Source organism: Sabethes cyaneus, chromosome 1 (assembly GCF_943734655.1).
Source record: "Sabethes cyaneus chromosome 1, idSabCyanKW18_F2, whole genome shotgun sequence".
NCBI classification, from domain to species: domain Eukaryota; kingdom Metazoa; phylum Arthropoda; class Insecta; order Diptera; family Culicidae; genus Sabethes; species Sabethes cyaneus.
Window position 1 is genome coordinate 135,163,712 of NC_071353.1, and position 24,948 is coordinate 135,188,659.

Genomic DNA, 24,948 nt, shown 5'->3' on the forward strand with positions numbered 1-24,948 from the left:
AGTGGTTTTCGATTCTATAAGGAACATACCGACAGACAGAAATCCATCTATATATATATAAAAGTAAGCGTGAGTATGTTTGTATGTTCCACCATAACTCCAGAACGTCTTGACCGTTCTCCACCAAACTTGGCATACATGTTCCTTGATATAAAAGAATCAGCACTGGGGGGTTGACAATAAGGGAGGGAGGATTACTAACAGAGGGGGGGGGAGGTCATAGCTCCGATATGCCTAGACGGCTCTTCATCAAACTTGGCACATATGTTCCTTGACATAAAGGAATCAGAACTGTTAGGTTGCCAAAAGAAGGGAGCCCTAACAAGGGGCTAAGTAAAAGGTGTTGCGTTTCTCTTGCATTTAAATTGATTACAGTGCAAGTGACTTTGAGAAACGAGGGGAGTTCCACCGAAGAGGAATATATAGTAAAAAAGATCTTTGTTTCCATAGAGCAAAGCAATGCATAATTAGCTACGTGACAGAAGAGGGAGCTGACTGGGAAAGAACCGACAAGTAGGGGGACGAGAAACGTGAGTATGAATGTATGTTTCGTCATAGTTTCGGAACTTCTGGACTTCTGTTCTTCGTTAAACGTCGTTTGTCAAACATATGTATTCTGGCATAAAAGAATTAGCGCGGGGGGGTTGAAAAAAGACGGAGATGGTCTCTTACAAGGGGAGAGAAAGGTTCAAATGGATAAAGGGGTGCGTTCTTCTTACATTTGGAACGATAGCAGTTGTACAAGTTGCTGGATTTCTGAAAGGGGGAATTTATGCAAAGGGGCCCCGAGTATGATCAGGCAATCAGCTAGTTTTAATAAATAACATAGCAAAAAAACTAAGACAGCTAATTGGGTTTGATAAATTAGATTAACTTCCTTGCCAAAAAAATTCTACAGCTCTATCAGTCGAACTCTAACCGTGATGGCAAAAACAATGAAGCTACTCCGTTCAGAAGTGTGCGCGTTCAAAAAACGGTACCCAGCCGCATCGAAAACGGACATCGTGCGGCACTTTGTGGACACCGAATACGTCCGATCCGGTATCTACAACATCTTGGCACTATTGGGCCACAATCAGGGTATCAAAAGAAAGCCTGGTTTCGGGCGGCCGACGACCTTGAGCGACAAGAAGCTCCAAAAGATGCTGAAGAGGAAAACCGAGGGAAAAGTAGCTACATCGCTGCGTGCGCTTGGCCGGGAGGTCAGCGCAACCAGCTTAACAGTGAAAAAGTACCTGGCGAATATGGACACAACGCCCTAGCGTGCAGTTGGCCAGATTGGCCCCCGCCAAGGGGGCTGGCTCTAAGGGGCGCCAAAAACGGCCTGCACTAAAGCAAAAATATGGTCGAAAATCTGATCAACAATGTGGTCCAAAATTTGGTTTGTTATCTGATCCAGTTTGAGAATCTGGTCTAAAATTTGATTTGAAATCTGGACCAAAAAACCAAAAGTTCAGGCTAAAAATCTGGTCTTGCTCCAATACGTGGTTCAAAATCTGGTCCCACACCTGATCCAAAATCTGACCAAAAATGTGGTTCTAAATATTGTCCAAAACCTGGTCCAAGTTTGGTAAAAATGTGGTCCAAAATTTGGTGGAGGTCCAACGTTTGATTCAGCTTCAGAAACGAGTCCAAAATATGGCCAAAATCTAATTGAAAATTTAGTCCAAAATCTGATCCAGAATCTAGTTTTAATCTGTTCTAAAATTTGATACAAAATCTCAAGTTTAGTTCAGGTTCATTAACTGACTCAAAATCTGATCCAAATTCTGGTTGGTGGTTTAAAATGAAATCAAATATGTGGTCCAAAATCTGGTTTAAATTTCGGTCCGGTTCTAGAATCTCGACCCAAATTTGACGCAAAATCTAGTTCAAAATCTGATAAACAAATGCGGTCCAGATTCGGGGTAAGGTCCATAATCTGGTTCAGGTCAAGAATCTGGTTCAAAATTTGATAAAAAAAAATATAGTCAAAAATCTGAACTACATAGAATCTGATGTAGCACCAAGATCTTCTTCAGGTCCAGAATATGATCAAAAATGTGGTCCAAAATCTTATTCAAGATCTGGTCTAAATCTGATAAACATGTGATCCAAAATTTAATCCAGAATCTAATGCAGATCCAGACCAGATCTAGAATCTGGGTCCAAAATCTAATCCGAAGCCTGGTCAAAAATCTGATCAAAAATGTAGTCCAAAATTTGGTCCAGAATCTAGTCCAGTTCTGTTCCAAAATTTGAAACAAAAGTAATAAAATAAAATAAAAACAACCTCGATATAAGACAATTCGATATAAGACAATTTTGTCTTATATCGAAACAAATCTCTTTGACATAGCTGGTAACGATACCAGAGCTGATTTTCCATTCTGAAATCGGTGTCATGAAGATGTTCATTATTTCAAAATAACCCCAAAAATAGTATAAAACTAATAGTTCAAACAATAATAAATAGTTCAAAAACCGTAAACACATAACACAGAGCAAAACTGGCGACCGCTAATGCATTTTTTTAAAAACCATGTTTCGAAATAAGACAATTTCGATATAAGACAACTTTTAGAAATTATAAATTGTCTTATATCGGGGTATCCCTGTAGCTTGTTCCGAACGAATCGGGAAGCACTATTCTCGTATTCGAATAAACAAATGGAAGGAGCGTTCGAACGTTCGAATTGATTCGAACGAAAACAAGAATAAGAATTGGCTTAACTTTCGAACGAATATCATTCTATAGTCTAGGTTCAAAATATGGTCCAGGTTCGGAATCTGGTTCAAAACCTGATCCAAACAATGATTGGCGGTGGTCAAAAAACGGTAACCAAAAATTTACTCCAGGTCCAAAATCTTACCCAAAATGTCATCACGAATGTAGTCCAAAATCCGGTCCAGAATCTAATCCAAATCTGTACCAGAATCTGTTACAAAATTTGGAACAAACTCTGATAAAAAATATGGTCCAGAATTTAGCGCCGGTTCAGAATCTGGTTGGTGATTTAAAATCTTATCAACTTGGGAAAAACACGGATTCAAAAAACGATGGAGTGCTAAATTGGGTCTTCGCCATGGGCGCCACAGTGTCGCGCTACGACTCTGCATGGACATACATGTCAGGAAGCGACATCCCGTCCACTGGTCTCGGAGCTGCAGGCAATGACGCAGCGGCAGCAGCTGAACAAAATGGTCAAGACGATTTTCCCGGCGAATCGCGACGTGGCGGTGGTGATGGACGACGAGACCTATCGTACTCTGGATAGCAACAACTGGCAGGGTACTTCGTATTTTACTTCCCCCACGAAGGAAGTGAGCTCCGAGGTGAAGTTCATTTCACGCAACAAGTTCCTCAAGAAGGTGCTGCTATGGCTGACAATCAGCGAGAAGGGGATGTCAAAGTCGCTCTTCTTTCGCTTCGGACTGGCCGTGAACGGGGAAATTTATAGTACGAAGCGCCTGCCGGAAGTTGCGTCGTTCATCAAGAAATACCATAAACGCGAAGACGCAGTGTTCTTGCCGGGTCTGGCGTTGGTCCACTACTCGAAGCGATCCTTAGAGGAGATGGAGCGGCTGAACATCGAAGTTGGCGAATCCGCCCAACGTCCCCCGGATGCGTTAAATCGAGAATTTCTGGGCAAACCTGAAGCGTAAGATCTACTCCAATAATTTTGTCGCGAAAACTGAGGAGGAATTGATAAATAAAACGAAGAAAGAACTCAAAAACATGCCTACAGGCATGTTTTTGACTGCCATGGCGAATGTTCCGGTTAACTATTGGACGGCCGCTCGCAAGGGCGTAGAATTTTTTTGAAAGTAAGCTAATATAATCATCTTCTATGGGAAATTTATCAAACTTAATTAGCTGTCGTAGTTTTTTTAAAGTCCATTTTTTTAATGCATACGTTAACTGACGCAGATCTTTGAGCGATTCTTTGATTCTTGTATGAATATATGAATATTCCTCTTTTTCATACAAGTCTTCAATTTTTAGTATATTTTAAGAATTAAGCACTTTTCTACGAGCTAATTTTACGTTCAGGACATCAATTTTGACTAGCTTCAATGTTCAAATTATAAAATTGACTGAAGAGAAGAGATAGGTTTAAACTTTTACATTGTTTTCTTCCAGGACAGCAGCTTGGTCTAGGTTTAATCGAAACGAATAAATCTTTACCTGTTGGACGGGAAAGTCTCGTCGCTTTTTTCCAATGTCAAGTTGGTTGAATTCACAAGTGAATAAACTTACCGTCGCGGGCCTGGGAAGCAAAATCATGCTTATATGCGAATGGTTGATTCTTTAATTCTTGACAGTGATTGATGTTTATGCTTATTTTGATGGCGATACATATTACATATTTTATTTTTCGATCAATTCTCAGAAAAGTTTCTGATCGATTGATGCAAATATCTTTAATATTTATTAAAAAATGGCTAAGTTATAAGCGTGCAAAACATAACCACTTTTCGTTACATGTTCATTTCTCATACTTTTAAAATGCACCCCAATATAGAAAACAAAAACGTAGTTCTTCATTAAAACATACCAAATTACATCTAAAAATGAAAACCTAATGTTTTATAACCGAAAGTGGAAGTTACATGAGCGCACGGAGGTTTTGCCAAGAAGAATGAGTTGAACAGAAGCTGTTCACAGTTGGTAAAACGGGCAGGGAAGATGTGCCAAACTATTTGCTATTGATAATTTACCACTCGACCCCGTTCCGTCAAAGCACATTGTGCCAGATTATCCAATTTTGCCACAGCATAAACAAATCTACGCACATTGCTTACTTGCTTGCCCTGTCGGATGTGATAATTGCGCTACAACACCTACTTACACAGGCAGAGGGCGTACGTAAATGCACAAACAGAGGGGCTCACACAATCACATCGTTCCGGCCAGCCGCCGACCAGCCAGCCAGCCAGCTGTCAGTCTGACTGAACGGTTCTGTATGGGCAATGTCTGGCCGTCGCACCAATACAGACGTCCTAGAATCAGTCATCCCTTGTCCCCAGCACCAGCCCCAATCCCAACCCCAACCGGCACCAACACATACACACACACATCGGCAAACGGCTATTTAGCAATTACGGTCGTCTCCACGTGGAAAAGAGTGCGGCTGGCGACGACGGCGGGCGGTGGGGTGTAAACAAGGGAAAAAAGAATCACAACATGAAAGATGAAAAGTAGAACTTTTCCCGACCGACCATCCCAGCAGCAAACTTTACCGTTTCAGCCGGATGGCCTTGGATAAAAGGACATAGACAAGCTTCGTTCCACTAATTATGCAGCAAATAATACAGGAGGAAAACATCATGCAAACACAGCAGCAGCAAGCAATCCCTACCCGAGTGTAACTCGGCGATAATTGGCTAAACTGAACTTACATTTTTACTGATAGCTGCCCACTTCGCCATTCACACCCGATGATGTTTGACGTAGTTTTTTTCGCCACTTTCCCTGTTCTTTGCACTACTGGTGGGCACTTGAAAAAAAAAATCCGCTATAAAACTGTGTGCAACCAAAAGGGAACCTCTGACGGAAACCTGCACTGGTCACTGCGCGCACCGGTTATTTTTCGCACTGCTGGAAACCTGATCTTGCTGCGCGTTTACCGTAGGCCAACTCTGTGAACCGAACCGGAGTCCCGTCGTCACTCTCGAACTTGCCAATCCAACTCCAATTCGACTTTTAGCAATGGGAACTTGATTGCGGCTGCCGCTGCTGCTCGGCTCGCAGAAAATTTGCCATCAAATCAAGTTAGCCGACCCCTAAATTTACTTAACACACAACCGAAGTAGGCAGACTGATCGGATCGGTACTTCGCTCCCCCGGCTGCTACGGACGGGCGTACAGTAAAAAGGTACCTACGTGTGGATGGACTCGGCTGGCAAAAAAGGCACCACACACGTACCTACGTCACACACAAAACCGCTCGCCGCCGAACGAGCCAAGTCGAGTCCAAACCGAATCAAACACAACGCACCAGCCAGCCAAGCCAGCAGTAGTACACAGTACAGATACCGACGAGAATGGTTCGCTGCCTCACCACGTGTCCTCCTCGGGTGCCCTTCCCGGTTCTCACAATCGCAACCCGCCACCCACCGCCCAAGCCCTTTTGTTGTTAGCCCGACCGACACAAACGACGGAATCGTGTGGTGTGGTGTTACACACATATTAGGGCAAAGTCGTTCGAAAGTAAGTCGATTGTCGGATCTTTTCAGCCCACCCCCAATCACCACCGCATCAGAGACTGCCTGCCGTACCGATTGCTTATGCCACCCGCGCCCGGCCACCCGCCGCAGCCCAGCATGCGAAATTCCGATGAACCCTTCCGTCAGAGCAGCAGCAGCAGGCAGCAGAAAACCTGTCGTGTACTTCAGTTCGGCAGTTACGTCGCCCCCACGCGCCTTAGCCTACTGGTCCCGTTCCTTCCGTCCGCGCGACGTAAAGCGGTTAGTAACGTTCGATTCGAGCTCCTTAGAGCCCCAAGCACGCTGCTGCTAGAACGAGGGAATCGAAAGCGATCGGCGATTTCGTTGCTCGCTCCTGCGGGGCTACTACCGTACCGGTACCGGCAGAGAGTGTGACGAGAGAATCTACCGGCCGTCGTGGCAACAGCGTTGCCATCGGGATTGGGACAAACGAGAACTTGAAATAGTTTCGTTTTACAAAAACGTGAATGGCATTTTCTGTGTTTAAACATCTTCATTTTAATGTAAAGATCTACAGCTTTTAAAATTAACTCTGAATTATAAAACTTTTGACTTGAACATAAATGCAGTCAACTCACGTTTAGCTTCAAACGAAAGAAAACGAACTCCAGTTTAATCCAGGCTGACTTAACGAAAGAACAGGCTTTGCAATGTTTTGTCCCTACAACATTTCAACATAATGAACATATGGCATGTTTGATTGATGATCTTGCAGTGATGAATTTTGACCTCCCACTAGGCTAAATATAAGCCAGCCAGAAGAGTTAAAAATAGAAGTTGGCTTTACTAGTTAAGCAGTGGTAATTTTTAAATGGCTTGTCAGATATCATTACTCGGCATCTTTGGCAGTCTCTGTAGCTGCTAGCCGTTTCAGTTTAAGGCTTTGAGTCCTCGTAGATAGTTTCACTTTCTGTCTCACGGTTTAACTTTAGGATTTTGGAACATGGGCATAGTTTATGGACTTAATAATAATAAAAAAAATTCGAGGTCTCCTATTTTCTTAGAAAACTCCAAGGGAATTTTTTCGATTTTCTCAAACATTCTCAGGTGGAAAACTACCGATTAATACACATTACCTGTCACATGGTGCACATTACCTGTCCTCAGATTTTTAGTCATAACTTAGGAACAAATCATAACGCTATGGCGAAATTTTTGTCTTTAAGACTATTGATGAAGATGGAAAATCTCGACTTTTTCCAGGTGATATTTTTCCTCTATAGCAAGAAAATGCTGGCAACCTGCTTACTGACAAAACAACGGTATCAGCCAGGTCGACGGAGCAGTATTATATGGTGGAGTAAACACGAAGATCAGGATAAAGAATTGTGAACGAAGGCCAAGCTGTAGAACCACCTACGCAGGAAGAGGTTAAGAAGGCAATTAGTGAGTTGAAAAACAGTATGGACGTTGTAAAAGACGCTATCCCGGCTGAATTTCTAAAAGCGGAGAGCGAGCGGCTCTACGAAGCAATCTGCCGGATCATTATCAAGATCTGGAAGGAAGAACAAACGCTGAAGGAATGGCTAGATTGCCTCATTTGCCCTGAATTGTGTAAAAACTATCGAGGCATTACCGTTGTTGATGTAACAAAAGTGGCTAGTACAATAACTTCCATTCGCCTTGATGATGCTCGCTCCGAAGATGAATTAATATGGATCAGTTTATTTACCTTCCGTCCAAACACGCTAGAGAAGCAAACTGCTTCATTTGTTGTAGGGTGTCTGGAACTGGAAGCTAACGTGAAACTTAAAGTGGTCAAGCTGGTCCCTAGGGGAAAGCGCATAAATACGCTCAATTACGTTTCTTTCAAAATCGGATTATGCGGACGATTTAAAGAGAAATCGCTGTCTTGCAATTCATGGCCCGAAGACATCCGGTTTCCGGAATTTGAAAACAATCTGGTAAAAAACTTACCGAAAGTCGTCGGAACAACGGTGCAACGGAACCTCCCGGAACGACAAATTCACCAGCTTCGAGCTGCCTAGCGAGCAAGATGACACAAGAAAAACTGGACTGCCAGGATGTACGCTACGAGACATTATGGGAGCCCCTTCTGATGCTGTAACAGCCAATTCTTTTGTCAACTTTAAAAACAACGCCTGTTCATTTGTTCGATGTTATCTCAGCCGTTCTGGCCCTGTTCACAGTGGTTTGGAAGGAGTCTCCCAACCTCTTCCGATAAGACCGTGGGCCCGGAACTAGTCGTAAGATAACGGGTGGTGGTGTTGCGGTAAACAAGGAACTGGAATCAAAAGTTATCAAAAATGATCAATGGAGCAGTATTGAGCAGGTGTGGGTGTGTATCGAACTCGCAAACAGAAAACTTTTCCTGTGTGGAATTAACATTCCACCCGATCGAGTACGCGACGATGCTCTGATTGATGTTCACTTCCGGTCGCTAATGTCGGTGACCAATTTGGCTACCGCAACCGACGAGCTCATTATTATTCATCTATTATTTTGGGAACGATTGATCCAAACGTACTTTCCAGGGCACTGCGGGATGACACAATGCTGCGAATTCCATTACAATGCACCAACTACAGACGAAACAGTGCTATTACCGGAGTACAGCGAGTTTTCAATTTGCCGGTGTCTTTGGTTTGAATTTGTCACGTAAAACAACCCGCCGCTCTATGTTCTTCTCTATAAATGACCATTACGAACATTTGTGTATACCTATTTGTATTTTTTTTTACTATGTGATTGTTGTAGTTTAAGAAACTTTACCATCATTAGGGCAACTTTAGTCTGTTGATGTAGACTTAATAAATAAATTGTTCAATACTGCCTATAAGGAGCTTTCCTGTATTTCGTTCTGTAGACTGAGACCGTTAACGGAGTCCTTCGTCGGCGAGTACCAAACTGGTTTTCGAGAGGGTCGCTCCACGACGGATCGGAACTTTACCCTACGTCAGTTTCTAGACAAGTGCTGGGAGTTCAATTTGTAGATTCATCATCTATTTTATGACTTTAAGGAGGCGTACGATTCACTCAAACGAAATGAGTTGTGGCAGAAAATGCTAGAACATGGTTTTCCGATGAAACTAGTTACGCTGATTCGTGCGACAGCGACACTGGGTAGGTCAAAATAATGCGTCATAATACCGGGTGAGGCCTCAGCCGCTTTCATGACGTTGGATGGTCTTGGAGCAAGAAAATGCACTCTCTAACCTCCCAAGCAACAATTTTAAGTTTTGTTGCGTTCCTCTAGTGGTTTTCATGACCAATTTCATAAAACCGCTAATAAAACTATGAGCTTCATCATTATTGATGATATAATTATTCAGAAGATTTTTATAACCTTTTTAAGAATCAGGTTATAAGCTTTAGACGACTTATCCTAGAATGCAAAAAAATCGTTTCTAGCGATCAAGATCATAGGAGCCATCAGAGCCAGATTCATATTTTGTCGCGATCTGTACGGATTATGATAAACCTCGTGCCAGATCATGTTGATTGCATGATTGATTTGAGAAACATAACAGATAGAGACAATTGGTTATGTGGAGCGTATGAACCTCAATACAAACAACATGAGTGACCTTTTTTCTCGCAATTAGGTAAGATGTAACACTGTGATCGACTGCTGAGACTGTTTAGAGAACAAAATCTTGTGATAAATGCTAAAGATACACTGTCGCTGCTGTCGTGCACTGTACGGATCGTGATCTGTGCGTAAGGCGATAAATCACAGATTTGATCAAAATCACTGATTTTCTATCCCTGGTATTATCACACTTTGCAGAAAGCAGCAACAAAACCGACTATGCTTTTCGCTACTTAACAGCTACCACCATAATTTAATGAAGCTTTTTGCTACAAAGCACACAGTTTGTTCTGGAAAAAAAGCTGAACCAGGCCGCCAGCTTTGTTATTTTGAAAATTAATACGTGAGCAGAAAAATTATAGTTTTACGTGGTTTTACTGTTTGCTGATCCTGATCGATTTGGTTTATAGCGACCATAATAAAATATCCCATGAAATAATTAATAAGTTTTCAGCAGTCTTCGTTTGTTTGCAGCCAGTGATGGTAAAAACTCAAAATCTCAAAACTCAGCAAAAATCAAAATCAACTGTGAATCATGTCAGCTTGATCCTATGCAGAAAAAAATCACGCATGAGCTTTTCTGTTTTCATAGCAAGAAGCACAAAACTTACACATATTTCTTCCCGTTTGATTACATTCTGCTTTGCTTCAACTGCTACTCGGAGCTATGCTCATATACATACGAATTCCCTGTTGAACAGCATAGGCATTCTCTCGTGCGATACGTAGCTGTGAGCGAGCGTGAGAGAATAAATCTCTAAATCAATCGCAAAGTTAAACTAAAATGCACATTTAAATTACATGTTTATCTAAATCTTTCTAGTTAAGAAAATATCGATTCCCGCGAAGGAAAAAGGTAAATTCAGCTTATATGTTTGCCATCTTAGTTCATGAATGTGTGTTGCATTTTTCGCTGCTGATGTTTTCTCTGACGATAGATTCTCTTTTGCTCTCTGGTTCGTTGTATGAAATGCCAGCTGTGGAAGAATTAAGCAAAACAGCTCACAGCTGAATTTGGTTCACATCGCTTAGCAACAGAGACATCGCGTATAATAGCGAAAGAAATTCATATGCGAGTGTCGCGCTTGTGATCAAGGTTGAAATTTCATGTGTTTGAAATCTCATTGAGTTTTTTGCTGCCATGAATTTTTCAACACTGTTTGAAGCATATGCACATTAAATTTCATCGTGCATATTGATATGATAGGTGGATAAAATGTTGAACTCTAATATTCTTCATTATAGCAGTACTAAATCTAATTGGTCAGGCTGTTACCATTTTAATAGCTCTGAATAGATTTATAGCGGTTTCACAAGCAACCATAATAAGATTAATTTTGATTAGTGCACCGCATTGTATTGCTGCGCCACGCGTAGTAGTAAGACGTGGTACAGCCAACCAATTTTATCGTGGTAATATAAGTAACCACAATAAATTTGGTTTATCAACAGTTTTATTATGATTTTATAGCTAGCTTTAAGTGTGTTTTGATTTGTATCCTTTTGGTATTGCGTTTACCGTAACAAAAACCAGATGTGCTCATTGATGCTGGTGTTAAAATCAATACCGAAGTGTATATCGGTATTTTGAAGATGCAGCTCCATATCACACATTAAATCGGACCCACGGCTGATTGAAAACATGCAGTTTTGGCCGAATGATTTGTGACCCTTTTACAGTCCGGGCCTTAGGCTGTGCGATAATACGATTGGGACGTATATTGAAGAGCACAAGTGTGCATCTCATCCTACTGTGAAGACTTTGAAGTCTGTCTTAACTACTAGCGTGCTCAAGCTCTGAAAAATTTAAAATAGAACAAAATAATTCCTCAATATGTAACCCAAAGTTATGGAGCTGTTATTCCAATAGCCGGAATTTTAGCAACAAGTAAATTAACTACGAAAAGTCCAGTCCAGATCCAGTCAGTCTAAAGTCAAATTCCAAGTGCAATTTGAAGGCCAAATTTAAGTACATTTGATATGTAAGATTTCCAATCTAAATTCAAGTCCAGTTTCAACCCCATTTTTATGTCCAGCCACAATTTTATTTTCATGTCCAATTGAGCGGTATTAAGTCAGACCAGAACAAGTAGCAAAATTAAAAAAAAAATTAATGACAGCAAACGATGAAGAATTTTCTAAGCTACATTTTACTAGAATCAGGTTACATAAATGTTATAAAAAGACAGACAAGTGAAATGATTTTGAACGATTGATAGGTACAAACAACACATACTAGCAAACTTTGACTTCGTTTTGCTCGAAACCGGATTTTTGTCACTTGGTTCTGAGTCTGACTTAACACCGACCAATTATAAGTCCAATTCCCTATTCAGTTTAAAGTGAAACTGAGCAAACTACACTGATCCAAAATATGAGCACAATTTCGTGTCCTTCTTCAGTTCCAATTTCATGTCTAATTTAAAGTGGAATTTTAGATCCAACTTGATTCTAATGTCATTTCATTTCATGGCCCATAATAAGTTCAATTTCAAGCCAAATTTAATTCCATTTTCAACCCCGATTTTAAGTCTAAAATTAAATGCAATTTCAAGTTCAATTTAAGTCCAATTCCATGTTTCTTAATAGGTTCATTTTCAATTTAAATTTAATTTCCAATTTTAAATTTAGTTGAATTCAATTTCAAACCCACTAGTAGGACCGAGGTCTGGCGCATATTTTTTGCCTTCCATGGAAAGTCCGAAATTTTTGACCTATTTGGCCATCCAAAAAATGCTTTTGAAATGTCGGTGCCCCATCTTCTTCTGTTAAGTCCGGGCACGCCAGCGGTCATAACGTGCATATGGCAGTCGTTGTCGTAGGACTATGTTCGACTTAAGTCGTGTTCTAGACTCCAGCACTATGGGCAAAAACGAGAGAAAAAGCGGACGCAATTAAGATACGGTCTGCAGGCTTATAAAATATAGGTGATCTTATGTAAAATTTTCCGGAGAATCGCGTGATGCCGACCCCTTTCCTGTTTATCATCGGAAAGTGCCCCATTTTGCTCATTTTCACTTATTTTTAATATTTTTCACCCTTATTGGACTGTTCCAAGCAAGGCTTTGAGAAAACAAAAGTTAAAAACCTAATAATTTTGTGTAAAAAAGTCCGCAGAATCGAATAGGGCTTATCTCATTTAGTTTAGAGCACATTATTTTTCTTGGTTGAGCTCCCGTTATCAAACCGACATACCAAAGGGGAATTCAACCAAAAAATGAATGTGCTTTAAAATAAATGAGATAATCCTTATTCGATTCTGCAGACTTTTTGACACAAAATTAGTAGATTTTTGCGGTTTTTTCTCAAAACCTTGCTTGGAATAATCCAACAAGGGTGAAAAAAGTTAAATATAGGGGAAAATGGGGCACTTTCCGATGAGAAACAGGAAAGGGGTGGGGACCACACGATTCTCCGGAAAATTTTACATAAGATCACCTATATTTTATAAGCCGGCAGGCCGTATCTTAATTGCGTCCGTTTTTTCTCTCGTTTTTGCCCATAGTGCATCGTCTTGAGAATATCATAAAAATGAAGGAGCCTTCGAATAAATTTGTTTGAAAGAACCTAATAAAGGTAGTGTAACTCGAAAATGTTGATATTTTTCCTTAAGGTAGTCAGAAATGCTGATCATTGCTACTTGCAATTTATCAAGCGTACTCTGGAAAAAACTAAAAAATCTTGGGATTGGGAAGCAGAAACAACAAGATTGCCATTTTGATCCTAATGAAATCAATGTCACATTTGCCAAAAATTTCACATCAACCGAAGTTCCTTTTGTTACACAAGGACGTGAATCAGAAGACTTTTTTGCTTTCCACGAAGTACAGCCATTTGAAGTTGTCAACGCTATTTTTGAAGTGAAATCAAACGCTGCTGGTGCCGATGGAATATCAATGAAATTAGTAAAGCTAATCGCTCCACTTGTTCTTGATCACATTTCATTCTTGTTTAACAAGGCTATTTCTTCGTCGATTTTTCCAACTCTTTGGAAGGATGCCAAAATAATACCATTGCAAAAGAAAAAGAACGTCAATTCCATAGACAACCTCCGATTACCGATTAGTTTGTTGTGTGGGTTATCGAAAGCATTCGAAAAACTTTTGAGGGATCAAATATGTGTTTACCTAAAACGACGTAATCTACTAACAGATCGACAAGCAGGTTTTAGAGAGGGTCAAGAAGTTAGCACTGCTCTATTAAGAGTGTATGATGTGTGTCGATAGAAAGCAGAATGCGCTTCTTCCATTACTGGATTTTTCCAAAGCGTTCGACACGATTTCGCATCGGCGGTTGTGTATCAAATTGTCATCCCGTCTACAATTCCATTATTCAGCTACAGAACTCATTCGATCCTATCTCACAGGAAGGACTCAATCTGTGATTTGCGGTAATAGGCACTCGAGTAAACTGGCTGTGACATCAGGGGTGCCACAGGGGTCCGTTCTTGGTCCTCTACTTTTCTCTATTTACATTAACGATTTACCTAATGTCCTTCGGCACTGTAGTGTGCAAATGTTTGCAGGTGATGTCCAGCTGATTTGTATCAATCCCAACGTCACAATAGAAGAGTTGATCGGGCTTATCAATCATGATATTCAACATGTAGATGATTGGGCGAGAAACAACTCTTTGAAGCTGAATCCTGCTAAAACCAAAGTAATGCTGTTTGGACCAAGGCGCGTACCCATATCGACACTTCCAGGAGTTACAATTGAAGGTTACCAAATTGAGCTAAGTAGTGAGTCCAATAAGCTTAGGCTTGTATTTCAAGACAACCTTCAGTTGGATAAGCGGTTTCTGTACAATGTGGCAAAATTTATGCCTGTCTCCGTACACTGAGGGCAACATCGTACTATCTACCTCAAGGGACTAAGATGCAGCTGTTCAAGTCCTTGATTTTACCACATACGTTTTGTGACATTGTACACCTAAACATGAGTGCTGCCATGACTTCGAAATTGGAAATAGCTTTGAATGACTGCGCTAGATTCATCTTCAACATAGATCGGAGAACCTCAGTACGTCATCTGTAGAAACAGCTTTTGGGATGTCCTTTCCGGTGTTTTTATGCCTTAAGAAGCCTTGTTTCTGCGCAAGGTTTTAAAACAACGAGCTCCAAACTACATCTTCACTAAGCTGACGGCATCGTTTAGTCATAGAACTAACAACTTGGTGGTTCCCGTGCATTCTACATCGAAATATGGCGAAATTTTCTTCGTGAGGAGTGTGGTATACTGGAACATGTTACCTCCTGAATTGAAGCTACTTTATTCGGAAGTGCTGTTCAAGAAAGGCTGCTTGACATTTTTCAATCAGAGAGATTAAAGAAGAAGAGTTTGTGTAATGTTTATAGAAGGATTTGTGTTGTTAGTTTAGTTTAAATCATAATGCTCACGTAAATGACTTTCTAAAAGACTTTGTCTTATGTCGTGTATTTAAAGTAAATAAATAAATAAATAAATAAATAAATAAATAAATAAAATGGAATTTGAAAGAAATTTCATAAATTTTCGCACTTATTTTCTGCCGCACCATGTATAGGGCTCCATTAAGTGCACAACATAGCACAATGTAATTTTTTGTTAATAATTTATTTGTCTTAGTGAATAATTATTTAAATTTTCAACTGGATCGAAAAATTTGCGAGAAACGTGTCAAAATTGGATAGAATAAAATTAATTTTAGGCTTCAAACGACTCTAAAAATAACTTAGATTTGGACAATAACTACTATTAAAATTTAATAGAATTAAATACGAATTTTAAACAACCATATCTCTTAAATCAAATTATGTATTCTGCCAACCCAGTCGGAGTGAGAGCGATATGGAGCTTCACTAAACAACTGAAACCAATCTGTCAGAACAGCTGACCGGCCAACCCCAACACAAACGCACATCGTTGTTGTTGTTGTTGGAAAACGTGTTGGCCTCCCCCTTAGGTCCAGAAACTAAGCCACACGATGGATGGTCTACTGATGAGCCGAGCCGAGGCAAAGGCATCGCATCGGCAATTTCCACCGATCCACCGAGGTGCGGGCTGTAAAAGGGACAAAAGGCAACTGCCGTTAGCAGCAGCTCAGTTTAGCTAGCAGCTTGGCTCGTGTGCGAATGTTTTTAGTGTGTGCGAAATTCGCACCGAACACGTGGATCGCAAGGGACGCATGGTTCTGGCTTGTGGTAGGCCCGTTGGATCCGATCCACACCGTCGCGTCGCCGCGCCGATCGCCGGCCCGGCCGTCGACAGATAAATAATCAACCTCCGCCAGCTCCACTCCCGCTCCGACGCGGCGCTGTGCTGTGGTGTGCTGATTGCCACGTTCGTTAAAGACTGCGAAACACACACACACTTACACGCTTACGGAACGGAATGGAGACGATTTGCTTATCTTGTTCAGTCAGAGAGTTGGGTTAGAATTGGCGAACTCTGATGTAAAGCTACTACAGGTTAGGTAGTAGGCTGGTGCGTTTGTTTGAGATGTAATGAGAGAATTCGTAAGTCAGAGTAAAAGAGAGCCAAACACGTCTACGAAAGCACACGTGCGAAAAAGAAATATTCGGATAGCAACGAGAAGGAGGTTGGGTGGGGGCGATTGCCAAAAAAACAGATGGTCAGATGAGGAGGTAGGGGTAGGCCTGATAGGAGACCGGCAAAGAGTGCGTTACGCACATTGGAGTGGAGACTTTGAACGGAGTGTAGAGTAGAGGAATAAAAATGAAGGGAAAAAAGTAAGCTTACGATGAATGGTTACGGAGCTTCAGTGTGGACTAGAGGAATTGAAAGCTTTGCTGTTGAGCGTTACTAGGAGACCTGAATGCTGATCGATACAAAAATATTGTTGAAAAGTGTTTTAGGTTCACTAGGCCTAATTCCTTAAGAAGTTATAAAATTGATTACGTACATTACATAATAGTCAAAGAAAAGCGACGATCAATAGCTGCTGTTTTAAAACAAACATGTTGCTCTCGTCGTGCATCCAGAAAGGCTGTCTTAAATATCTATCTTAACCTTTTCATTCCGGCAGTTTTCATCACCTTAGCACAATTCTTTCGGCACGATTGCAACACCTTCAAAGTGAACCTTATTTATCTTCTCATCCGTTGGCACTCTCTCTCCCATCGTCTCAAGTGCCATCGTCGTGACACAAGTCCCGGTAGAGGACGAAGACGACGACGACGAGGACGATACAAACGTTAGTGTCCTGGGCGAGCAAAGTGCATCGGAAGAATCCGTGGCCAAACGACCGACATAACAACAACCAAAGTACGGTCGAAGGTACATAGTAAGGAGCAAGGAAAGCGGAACCGGTCCGTGTCTGGCACGGTAACTTTCTAACCTTGCCCTCGGCGACCGGCTCGCAGCTGAAGCGATTTTTTTCTGTCTTATTCTGGAGCCTTACAGCCATGCTAGTGCTGCAATTTTCATCGATGCACCACAGAGATATTGTTGCCAGAGACACACCATGGAAACCTATCCGTTCTGTTCTGTGCAATGCACATGTGGCAGAGTCGAAGGGGCGCACACTTCACACGTGTCTGCCTTCAATCATGAACGGGACTGGCTGGGCGCAAAATGCAGGCAGGCAGCAAACGGATCCACCACAATCAGACTACTGTAGTCAGGTGAGTGAAATTGAATGCCACTTTCAAGATTCAGCTGTAATTTGCCTATGCTGACGAGGGGGAGACCTCATAAACGTTTGCAATGTGCAACAGAAGTTGAGTGTGTCCGGCTGGCTGGCTGGTTTAATATATTTGAAACAAACTTCAAACGGTTTTTTGGTCCGCTGCACACATAAGACACCTTTCTTTGGCAGGATTTGGTCACACAGCCAGTAGGATGCTAATTTTGCTAATGCTACTTCCGGGGACACGAAAAATGCTGCTTATTCATTTGATGAGTAAAAATTTTCTACATTTCAACAAATTACGATAAGAGTATATACAAGCCTAGTAGGCGTTTGTTTTCAGGATGAGTTCATTTGTTTACATCATGGAGTCATCGGAAACGGAAGATGTTCCGGAAGTGGCAGAAATGAAAAGTGAGAAAAAGCTAACTTACTCTTCATCCTAAGTCGCTTGCATAAGTTGGTATGCAGTCACATTGATCATGATCCGGCTAATGTCTGTGTGAGCAAAACACCCTGCTTTTTGCAGCAAATCCATTTAAAATAAATAAAAATCAGACATGGCGCTACATTTGGGAATTTATCAATAGTGCGTACTCTCGAAAACCAGGTCCAAGCTCCCAAACATGTTCCATGTTGGTTTTAAGCAACACAAGATATTTAACTTCAAAAAAATATGCTTAACAATAAATTAGTTTACTCATACATGTTGTAAATTATGAACAGGAATACCCTCAGTATGCACTTGAAAAAAAGTTTGCAGTTATAGAATATTAGCTGACCCGACAAACTTCGTATTGCCACAAATTAAACTGTGTTGTACATAAATCCTGAATCTCGGATGACTTTTACCACAATCTCGAGTTTTGCAAGTTTTTGAGGAGTTCATGGATGGTTTAATATACAAATTTTCCTCACAGTAAAGTAGAAAACAAAACCCCCCCCCCCCCCATTGCTTAGCCTGATAAAATAAAGCGGATAGCATTTAAATATTCGCCATCATTACATACCATTTCGCCGAATACCATTTTGCGGAACACCACTTCTCGATTGACCATAACGCGGAATATAGAGTTTCGCGGAAAACCATTTTGCGAAAAACCTTACGCGGGATGTACCATTTCACGGAAAATCTTTTCGTAGAAAGTACCATTTCGCAGGGGTGACCCAACTGAAGGAAAGTAATAGAGGTCAGTAGATCTAAGAAAATAAGTAAACCTAGATAGTGATCTCTACGGGGGGCTGGCCCCCGCAGTGGAAGGTGCTTGCAACGGCAGGTCGGCTTTCACAATAACACAAAGTGTTTTTACATGGCTAAGAGAGTCAATGCTTCAAGAAAATGTAATTTTGTTAATGGTTATTTATGAAAAATCGCTGGTTTCTTTCTTCAAATGGCTATAACTCTGGATCGGCAAAGAACACCTCGTGGTTTCGAGCGATTCTTATGTAAAAAAAATCTGAGGAATACGATGGAATTAGAATTTTTGAAATCAAATTGTACTCATTGACAGAAAAATGCAAATTTAGTTACTAAATCAAATTTAAAAATATTTGACAGCACTGCTGCTAAAAACTAATATTTTTTTCGGATTCCCTGGACATTTTCCTTTGGAAACATGATAAAATAGTCTTTTTAAATCTAGCATTTCCAGAAATATAAGCAAAAGAAAATAAGAGGATTTGACAAAAATGGGTCTTTTCAATAAACATGGAGGTACTCCCAGTAATCGAGGGAACGTCCAATTGGCACCTAACTTAGGATTTTTTCTTGCTGACCTGAAACGAACAATCTTGCAAAATTTGGTTCAAATCCGAGAAGGTCGATTACATGGCACTCGGATACTTGACGTGGAATGACCCATGTAGAAAGAGAGAATCATAAGAACATAAAAGTGACGACAAATGGAGAATCGAGAGAGAATGATAGGAAGAGTTGAAGAATGAGTTAGAAAGATAGAAAAAAATCGAGTGAAAATCAGAAGAAAATCGAGAAAAATTCTGAAGAATATAATTTAGCGAATATCGAGAAAAAATCGAAAGCAAGTTGGTAAAATCGAGGAATAACCGGAAGAAAAACGAAAGAAAAAATAAATAAAAATTGAGACAAAATCGAGCGATAATTGAAGAAGAATTCGAAGAAATTGAGAGCAAATAGAGAAAAATCAAGAGAAAACAACGAAAAGTTGAACAAAGATTGAAGAAAATTATGAAAAAATCGAGAGAAAATTGAGCGAAACTCAAAAGATAATCAAGAAAAAGTTGCGACAAAATGTTGAAAGATTTGTAAGAAAAGCTAAACGAAGCTTAACTAATCGGAAAAAAATTTGGAAAATATCGGAAGAACATTTGGCGAAAATTGAGAAGAAATCGAAAGCAAATTGAGAAGAAAAAATTGCAAAATGATCGATAAGAACAGATTTTTGGAAAGAAAATAGTGAAAAATCTGGAAGAAAATTTTCCTGAATTTTCTTAAAAGAAAATCGAAAGAAAATTACGCAGAAAATGGAATAAAATCGAGAAAAACCTGGAGAATACCACGAATAAAGTAGTCGAAAGAAAAAGGAAAAAGGTCTAGAGGAAATTCATAAAAAAATGAGAGAAAATTGAGAAAAAATCGAGAAAAACGAGCGAGCTGGAGAATATCGCGAAAACACACACACACACACACACACACACACACACACACACACGCACACACACACACACATACACACACACACACACACACACACACACACACGCACACACACACACACATACACACACACACGCACACACACACACACACACACACACACACACACACACACACACACACACACACACACACACACACACACACACACACACACACACACACACACACAGAAAGAGACGAGAGAAAATCGAAAGAAAATTAAAATAAAACCAAGAGAGAATAGAGAATAATAAAGAAAGAATCGAGAAAAAATCTACAGAAAAACAAGATAAAATTGAAAACCAGAGAAATTCTAGAGAAAAAAGAGAATTTAAGGAGAATAGAAACAGAATTGATATAGAAATTAAATAGAGTCGAAAGAAAATCGAAAATGATTCAAATTTATAAATAATTGAAAGAAAATCGAAAGTAAATGCGAAGAGTCAAAAGACCGTTGAAATTCGAAACAAAATCGAGAGAAAGTCGAAAGAGAATCTGAGAGAAAATCGAGCGACAATTGAAGAAAAAAAAATGACTTTCGATTCCGAAAAAAAGTCGATCGAGAATCGAAAGACAGCCGATAGAAAATGGAACGAGAATCGTTAGACAATCGAAACAAAATTCAAACAGAATCGAAAGCAAATGAAAAGAGAATCGAAATAGAATTGAGAGAGAGAGAGAGAAAGAGAGAGAAAGAAAGAAAGAAAGAGAGAGAGAGAGAGAGAGAGAGAGAGAGAGAGAGAGAGAGAGAGAGAGAGAGAGAGAGAGAGAGAGAGAGAGAGAGAGACTATGAGCAGGTCCGAGATAGAACCGAAAGAGGTTCGAAACAGAGCCGGAAAAGATTCGAAATACAATCCAAAGATAATCTAATGAAAATCGAGAGAGAGTCGAAAGAGAATTGAGAGCGAATTGAAACAGAATCGATAGAATATTGAAAAAAAGAATCGAAAGAGAATCGAGGGAAAATCAAAACAGAACTGAAAGAGGCTCGAAAAAATCGAGGGAGAATGGAAAGACCATTGAACGAAAATCGAAATAGAATGCGTATAGAGAGAGTCGAATAGTCGGTAATAGAGAACCAGAAACAAAAGAGAATTGAGAAACATTCGAAAGACTCAAAAAAAAGAAAATCAAAAAGCGTAAAAAGACTAGCAGAACCGAAGTAGAATCAAAGAAAAATTTAAAGAATATTGAGAGAGTATCGAAACAGAACTGGATGAACATTGAAAGAGTCTCATAAGAGAACCGAAAGAGAATAAATCAATAGAGAATCGATCAATCTTCGATAGAATCGATAGTGAATCGCAACGGAAGGGAACGTATATCTAAAATCTAAAGATAACTGAAAGAGAAACGATAGATAATCGAATACGAATCAAAAGAGAGTTGAAAAAGAACCGAAAGAGAGTCGAAATAAAATCGAGAGAAAAATGACAGAAAATCTGAAAAAAATCGAGAGGGAATCGAAAAAAATAAAAAATTAACCAAAGATTCGAAAGAGAATCAAAAGAGCCGATAGAAAATCGAAAGGCAATTGAGAGAGAATCGAAACAGAACCGTTAGGGAGTCGAAACATAATCTAACGACAGTCGAAACAGAAACAAAAGCGAAAGAAAACGGGTAAAGGCAAAAAGCGAAAAAGATAGAAAGAATCAAAGCATAATCGAAGGAGAATTGAAGAAGAATCAAAAGAGATTTGAGAGAGAATCGAAACAGAACCGAAAGAGTGTCGAAAGAGTCGAATCGAATCGAGAGTCGAAAGATTTTCTTTTTAATTGAAGGGCAGTCAAAATAAAATCGATAGCTGATCAAAAAAGAAACAAAACAGAATCGAAAGAGTCGCAAACGAGCTGAAATTGAGTCAAAAGAGAGAGATTCGAAAGAACTTTTGCTTGTCTACATCTAACTGGAATATAAATAAATTAAAGGAGCTTAGAAAGAGAATTGAAAAAATACCAAAAGAGAGTCGAAACAGAATCGAGAAAGAGTCGAAACATTAGGAAACAGTTGAGAGAGAGTCGAAAGAGAATCTGAGAGAAAATCGATAGAGAATCGAAAAAAAATTGAAACGCTATCGAAAGTCAATGGAAGAACTATCGAAAATGGATTGAGAAAAAATCGAAACAGAATCGAGATAGAACCGGAAGAGAATCGAACAACAATTTTATGAGAATCGAAAAATAATCGAAAGACAATTGAGAGAGAATCGAAACAGAACCGTTAGAGAGTCCAAACATAATCTAAGGACAGTCGAAACAGAAACAAAAGCGAAAGAAAACCAAAGTGAGTGAAAATAAAAACGAAAAAGATAGGTAAAACCAAAGCATCATCGAAAGAGAATCGAAGAAGAATCAAAAGACATTTGAGTGAGTATCGAAACAGTATAGAAACAGAACCGAAAGAATGTCGAAAGAGTCGAATCGAATCGAGAATCGAAACATTTTCTTTTTAATTGAAAGATAATCAAAAGAAAATCGATAGATAATCAAAAAAGAAACGAAACAGAATCGAAAGAGTCGCAAACGAACTGAAATTGAATCAAACTGAAACTGAAACTGAAAAGAATCTAAACGGAATATAAAGATATTAAAAGATCATAGAAACAAAATTGAAAAAGTACCAAAAGAGAGTCGAAACAGAATCGAAAAATTGAGAGAAAATGAAAGAAAATTGAGAGAATGTGAAAGAAAATTGATAGAAAATCGAAAAAGAATTGAGAGATAATCAAAACAGAGTCGAGATAGAACCGAAAGAGAATCAAGAAATAGTCGAAATAAATTCGAAAGACAATTCAAAGAGAATCGATGGAGAATCGAATGAGAATCGAAAGATTGAGAGAGATTCGAAATAGAATCGATACAGAACCGAAAGCAAGTCGAAACAGAAATGAAAAAGAATGGGAAAGAATCGAGAGAGAATTGAAAAAGGATCAAAAGAGGTGGAAAGAAAATCGAAAAAGATTGAAAAAATCAAAGCAGAATCGAAAGAGAATCTAAGGAGAATCGAAAGAGAATTGGGAGAAAATCAAAACAGCATCAAAAGAATATTTTCATTCAAATCGATAGAGAATCAAAAGAGAATCGATATATAATCAACAAAGAATCAAAACCGAATCAAAAGAGAGTCGAAAAAAAACTGAAATAGAATCAAAAGAAAATCGAAACGGAATAGAAACAAAACTAAAAGAGCTTTGAAAAAGAATTGATCCCAATGTGAAGCATTATGCGCGCTTACGTTTTATGATTTAAATAACATAAATAAACGGTTCCTATTTATGACATTTGCGAAATGAAGAAATAAATACTAAAAGCGAGTATTTTTTTATTGATTGTGATGTTGACAGCATGAAAAACATAAGATAATATCGTGGATTCTCGTAAAAGTTAACTCTTAGCAAAGTTAATTGTTCGAAAAAATTAAGCGAATATCAGCTCTCATACAACGCTTTAAATAGTTAACTTTTTTTCGAACTTCCCTAAACTTTCGAACTCATTGTCTGTCCAAGCGCTCGTTCGTACACGTAGGTTTTCCTTTGGTGTTCATTTTTTATATTTTCGGTTCATTTCGACAGTTTCATAGAAAATCTCATCACAGAAGGAATTAAATTAAACTCTTGTATCAGACAGTTATCATATTACCGAGGATCAATTCTGTTGGTCTAAATTTATCGAACGATTTAAAAGCATACTAATTTTGCGCTCTTTCTCTTTCACACCTTGTCCTGTTCTTTTTGGATACTATCAACACTTTTGTTTCATTACTGTTTTCAACCGTTCCGATTATTCAATTCGATTGTTTGATTGGTAAAAACCTGCCGTTGAAAAAATTAATTATATGCCTGTCCATCCCAAGTAACAATTTGGGTTTTATCACACTCTTATGATGACATTTAAAACCAAAATTGGTCTTGAAGGCCACCATGAGAGTACAATAAAACTCACATTGCTGCTTGGGATATTAAAGGTCAACACCAAAATACGAGGTTAATCTAGGCATTTTATTAAACTTTGCAGAACAACGTTGAACCTAAACTCAAATATTTTTGTAATGGCAGAAATTTTATGAATATTTGTTAATCAAAGGTTTTTCCCTTAAATATACCTATTTTGCGATGTATGGAAGAATTGTAGGCCATATAACTATCTATCTTCAAAAAAAATTTCATCAATTTCTGACATGGCCTTTTTTGGAAAATCGATTTTTAATTTTTAAAATGCTTTTTTCTCAGTGTAGAAATTAATTTTCATTTTGTCCAGTATTTTTTAATGAAAATTCAGAATATTTTCAAAAAGTCGCCCATAGATCATTTTATTGTAGGTCCTATAATTTCCAAATTATATTTTTTATAATAAAAATGAGAAAAAAATTAAGCCTTTTCCGCAAGTTAGTCTAGATCAATTTTGGAAAAACAAAGTATGCAAAGTTGTTTAATTACATGAACTCTTTACACACAAAAAGTTTCATTGAAATCTGAGAGGGTGCTGCCAACCCCATGGACGAGTTGGCGTGAAATCCGTCAAATGTAAAGAGGCGAACTAGCCGTAGGCTAAAATTTTAAAAATTATGTCAAATCAACAGTTTATAATTTTTTGTTTTTACGACACAAATTACTATACAATGAAGACGTATGGTGCTTAGTTTTTACCTACAAGAAAGCGCATATTTCTTGCAAAGAGACGGATATTTATTTTTTAGTTCCTATTGACAAAAATATCCGTTTCCTTACAGGTAAAAATAAAACACCGTGCATCTCCATTGCATTATTGCGACTCAATTTCGTTAAAAAGCTTTGTAAAGCCCAAGCTTGACGTTATCCTACTGATATCTACTTTTACCCAATTGTAGTAATGCTATTTCGGAAAGAGTTTTGTTTTTCGGC

The 24,948-nt window shown here is 39.1% G+C and overlaps 1 protein-coding gene across 2 annotated transcripts in view; it reads right to left on the reverse strand.

The window, feature by feature from the left end:
* Positions 1–5,944, reverse strand: part of LOC128732629 (myb-like protein AA) — a 237,842-nt gene extending 231,898 nt beyond the window's left edge. The window contains exons 1-2 of one of the 2 annotated variants that reach the window (XM_053825922.1): positions 5,542–5,944; positions 5,383–5,480 (exon numbers count right to left, since the gene is read on the reverse strand). In XM_053825922.1, coding sequence (XP_053681897.1) covers positions 5,383–5,384 — 2 coding nt within the window. In that variant the 5' untranslated portion in view covers positions 5,385–5,480; positions 5,542–5,944. Of the gene's footprint in view, positions 1–5,382 lie in introns of both variants that reach the window. The other variant, XM_053825921.1, reaches the window with a different exon arrangement.
* Between the last annotated feature and the right edge of the window lie 19,004 nt (positions 5,945–24,948).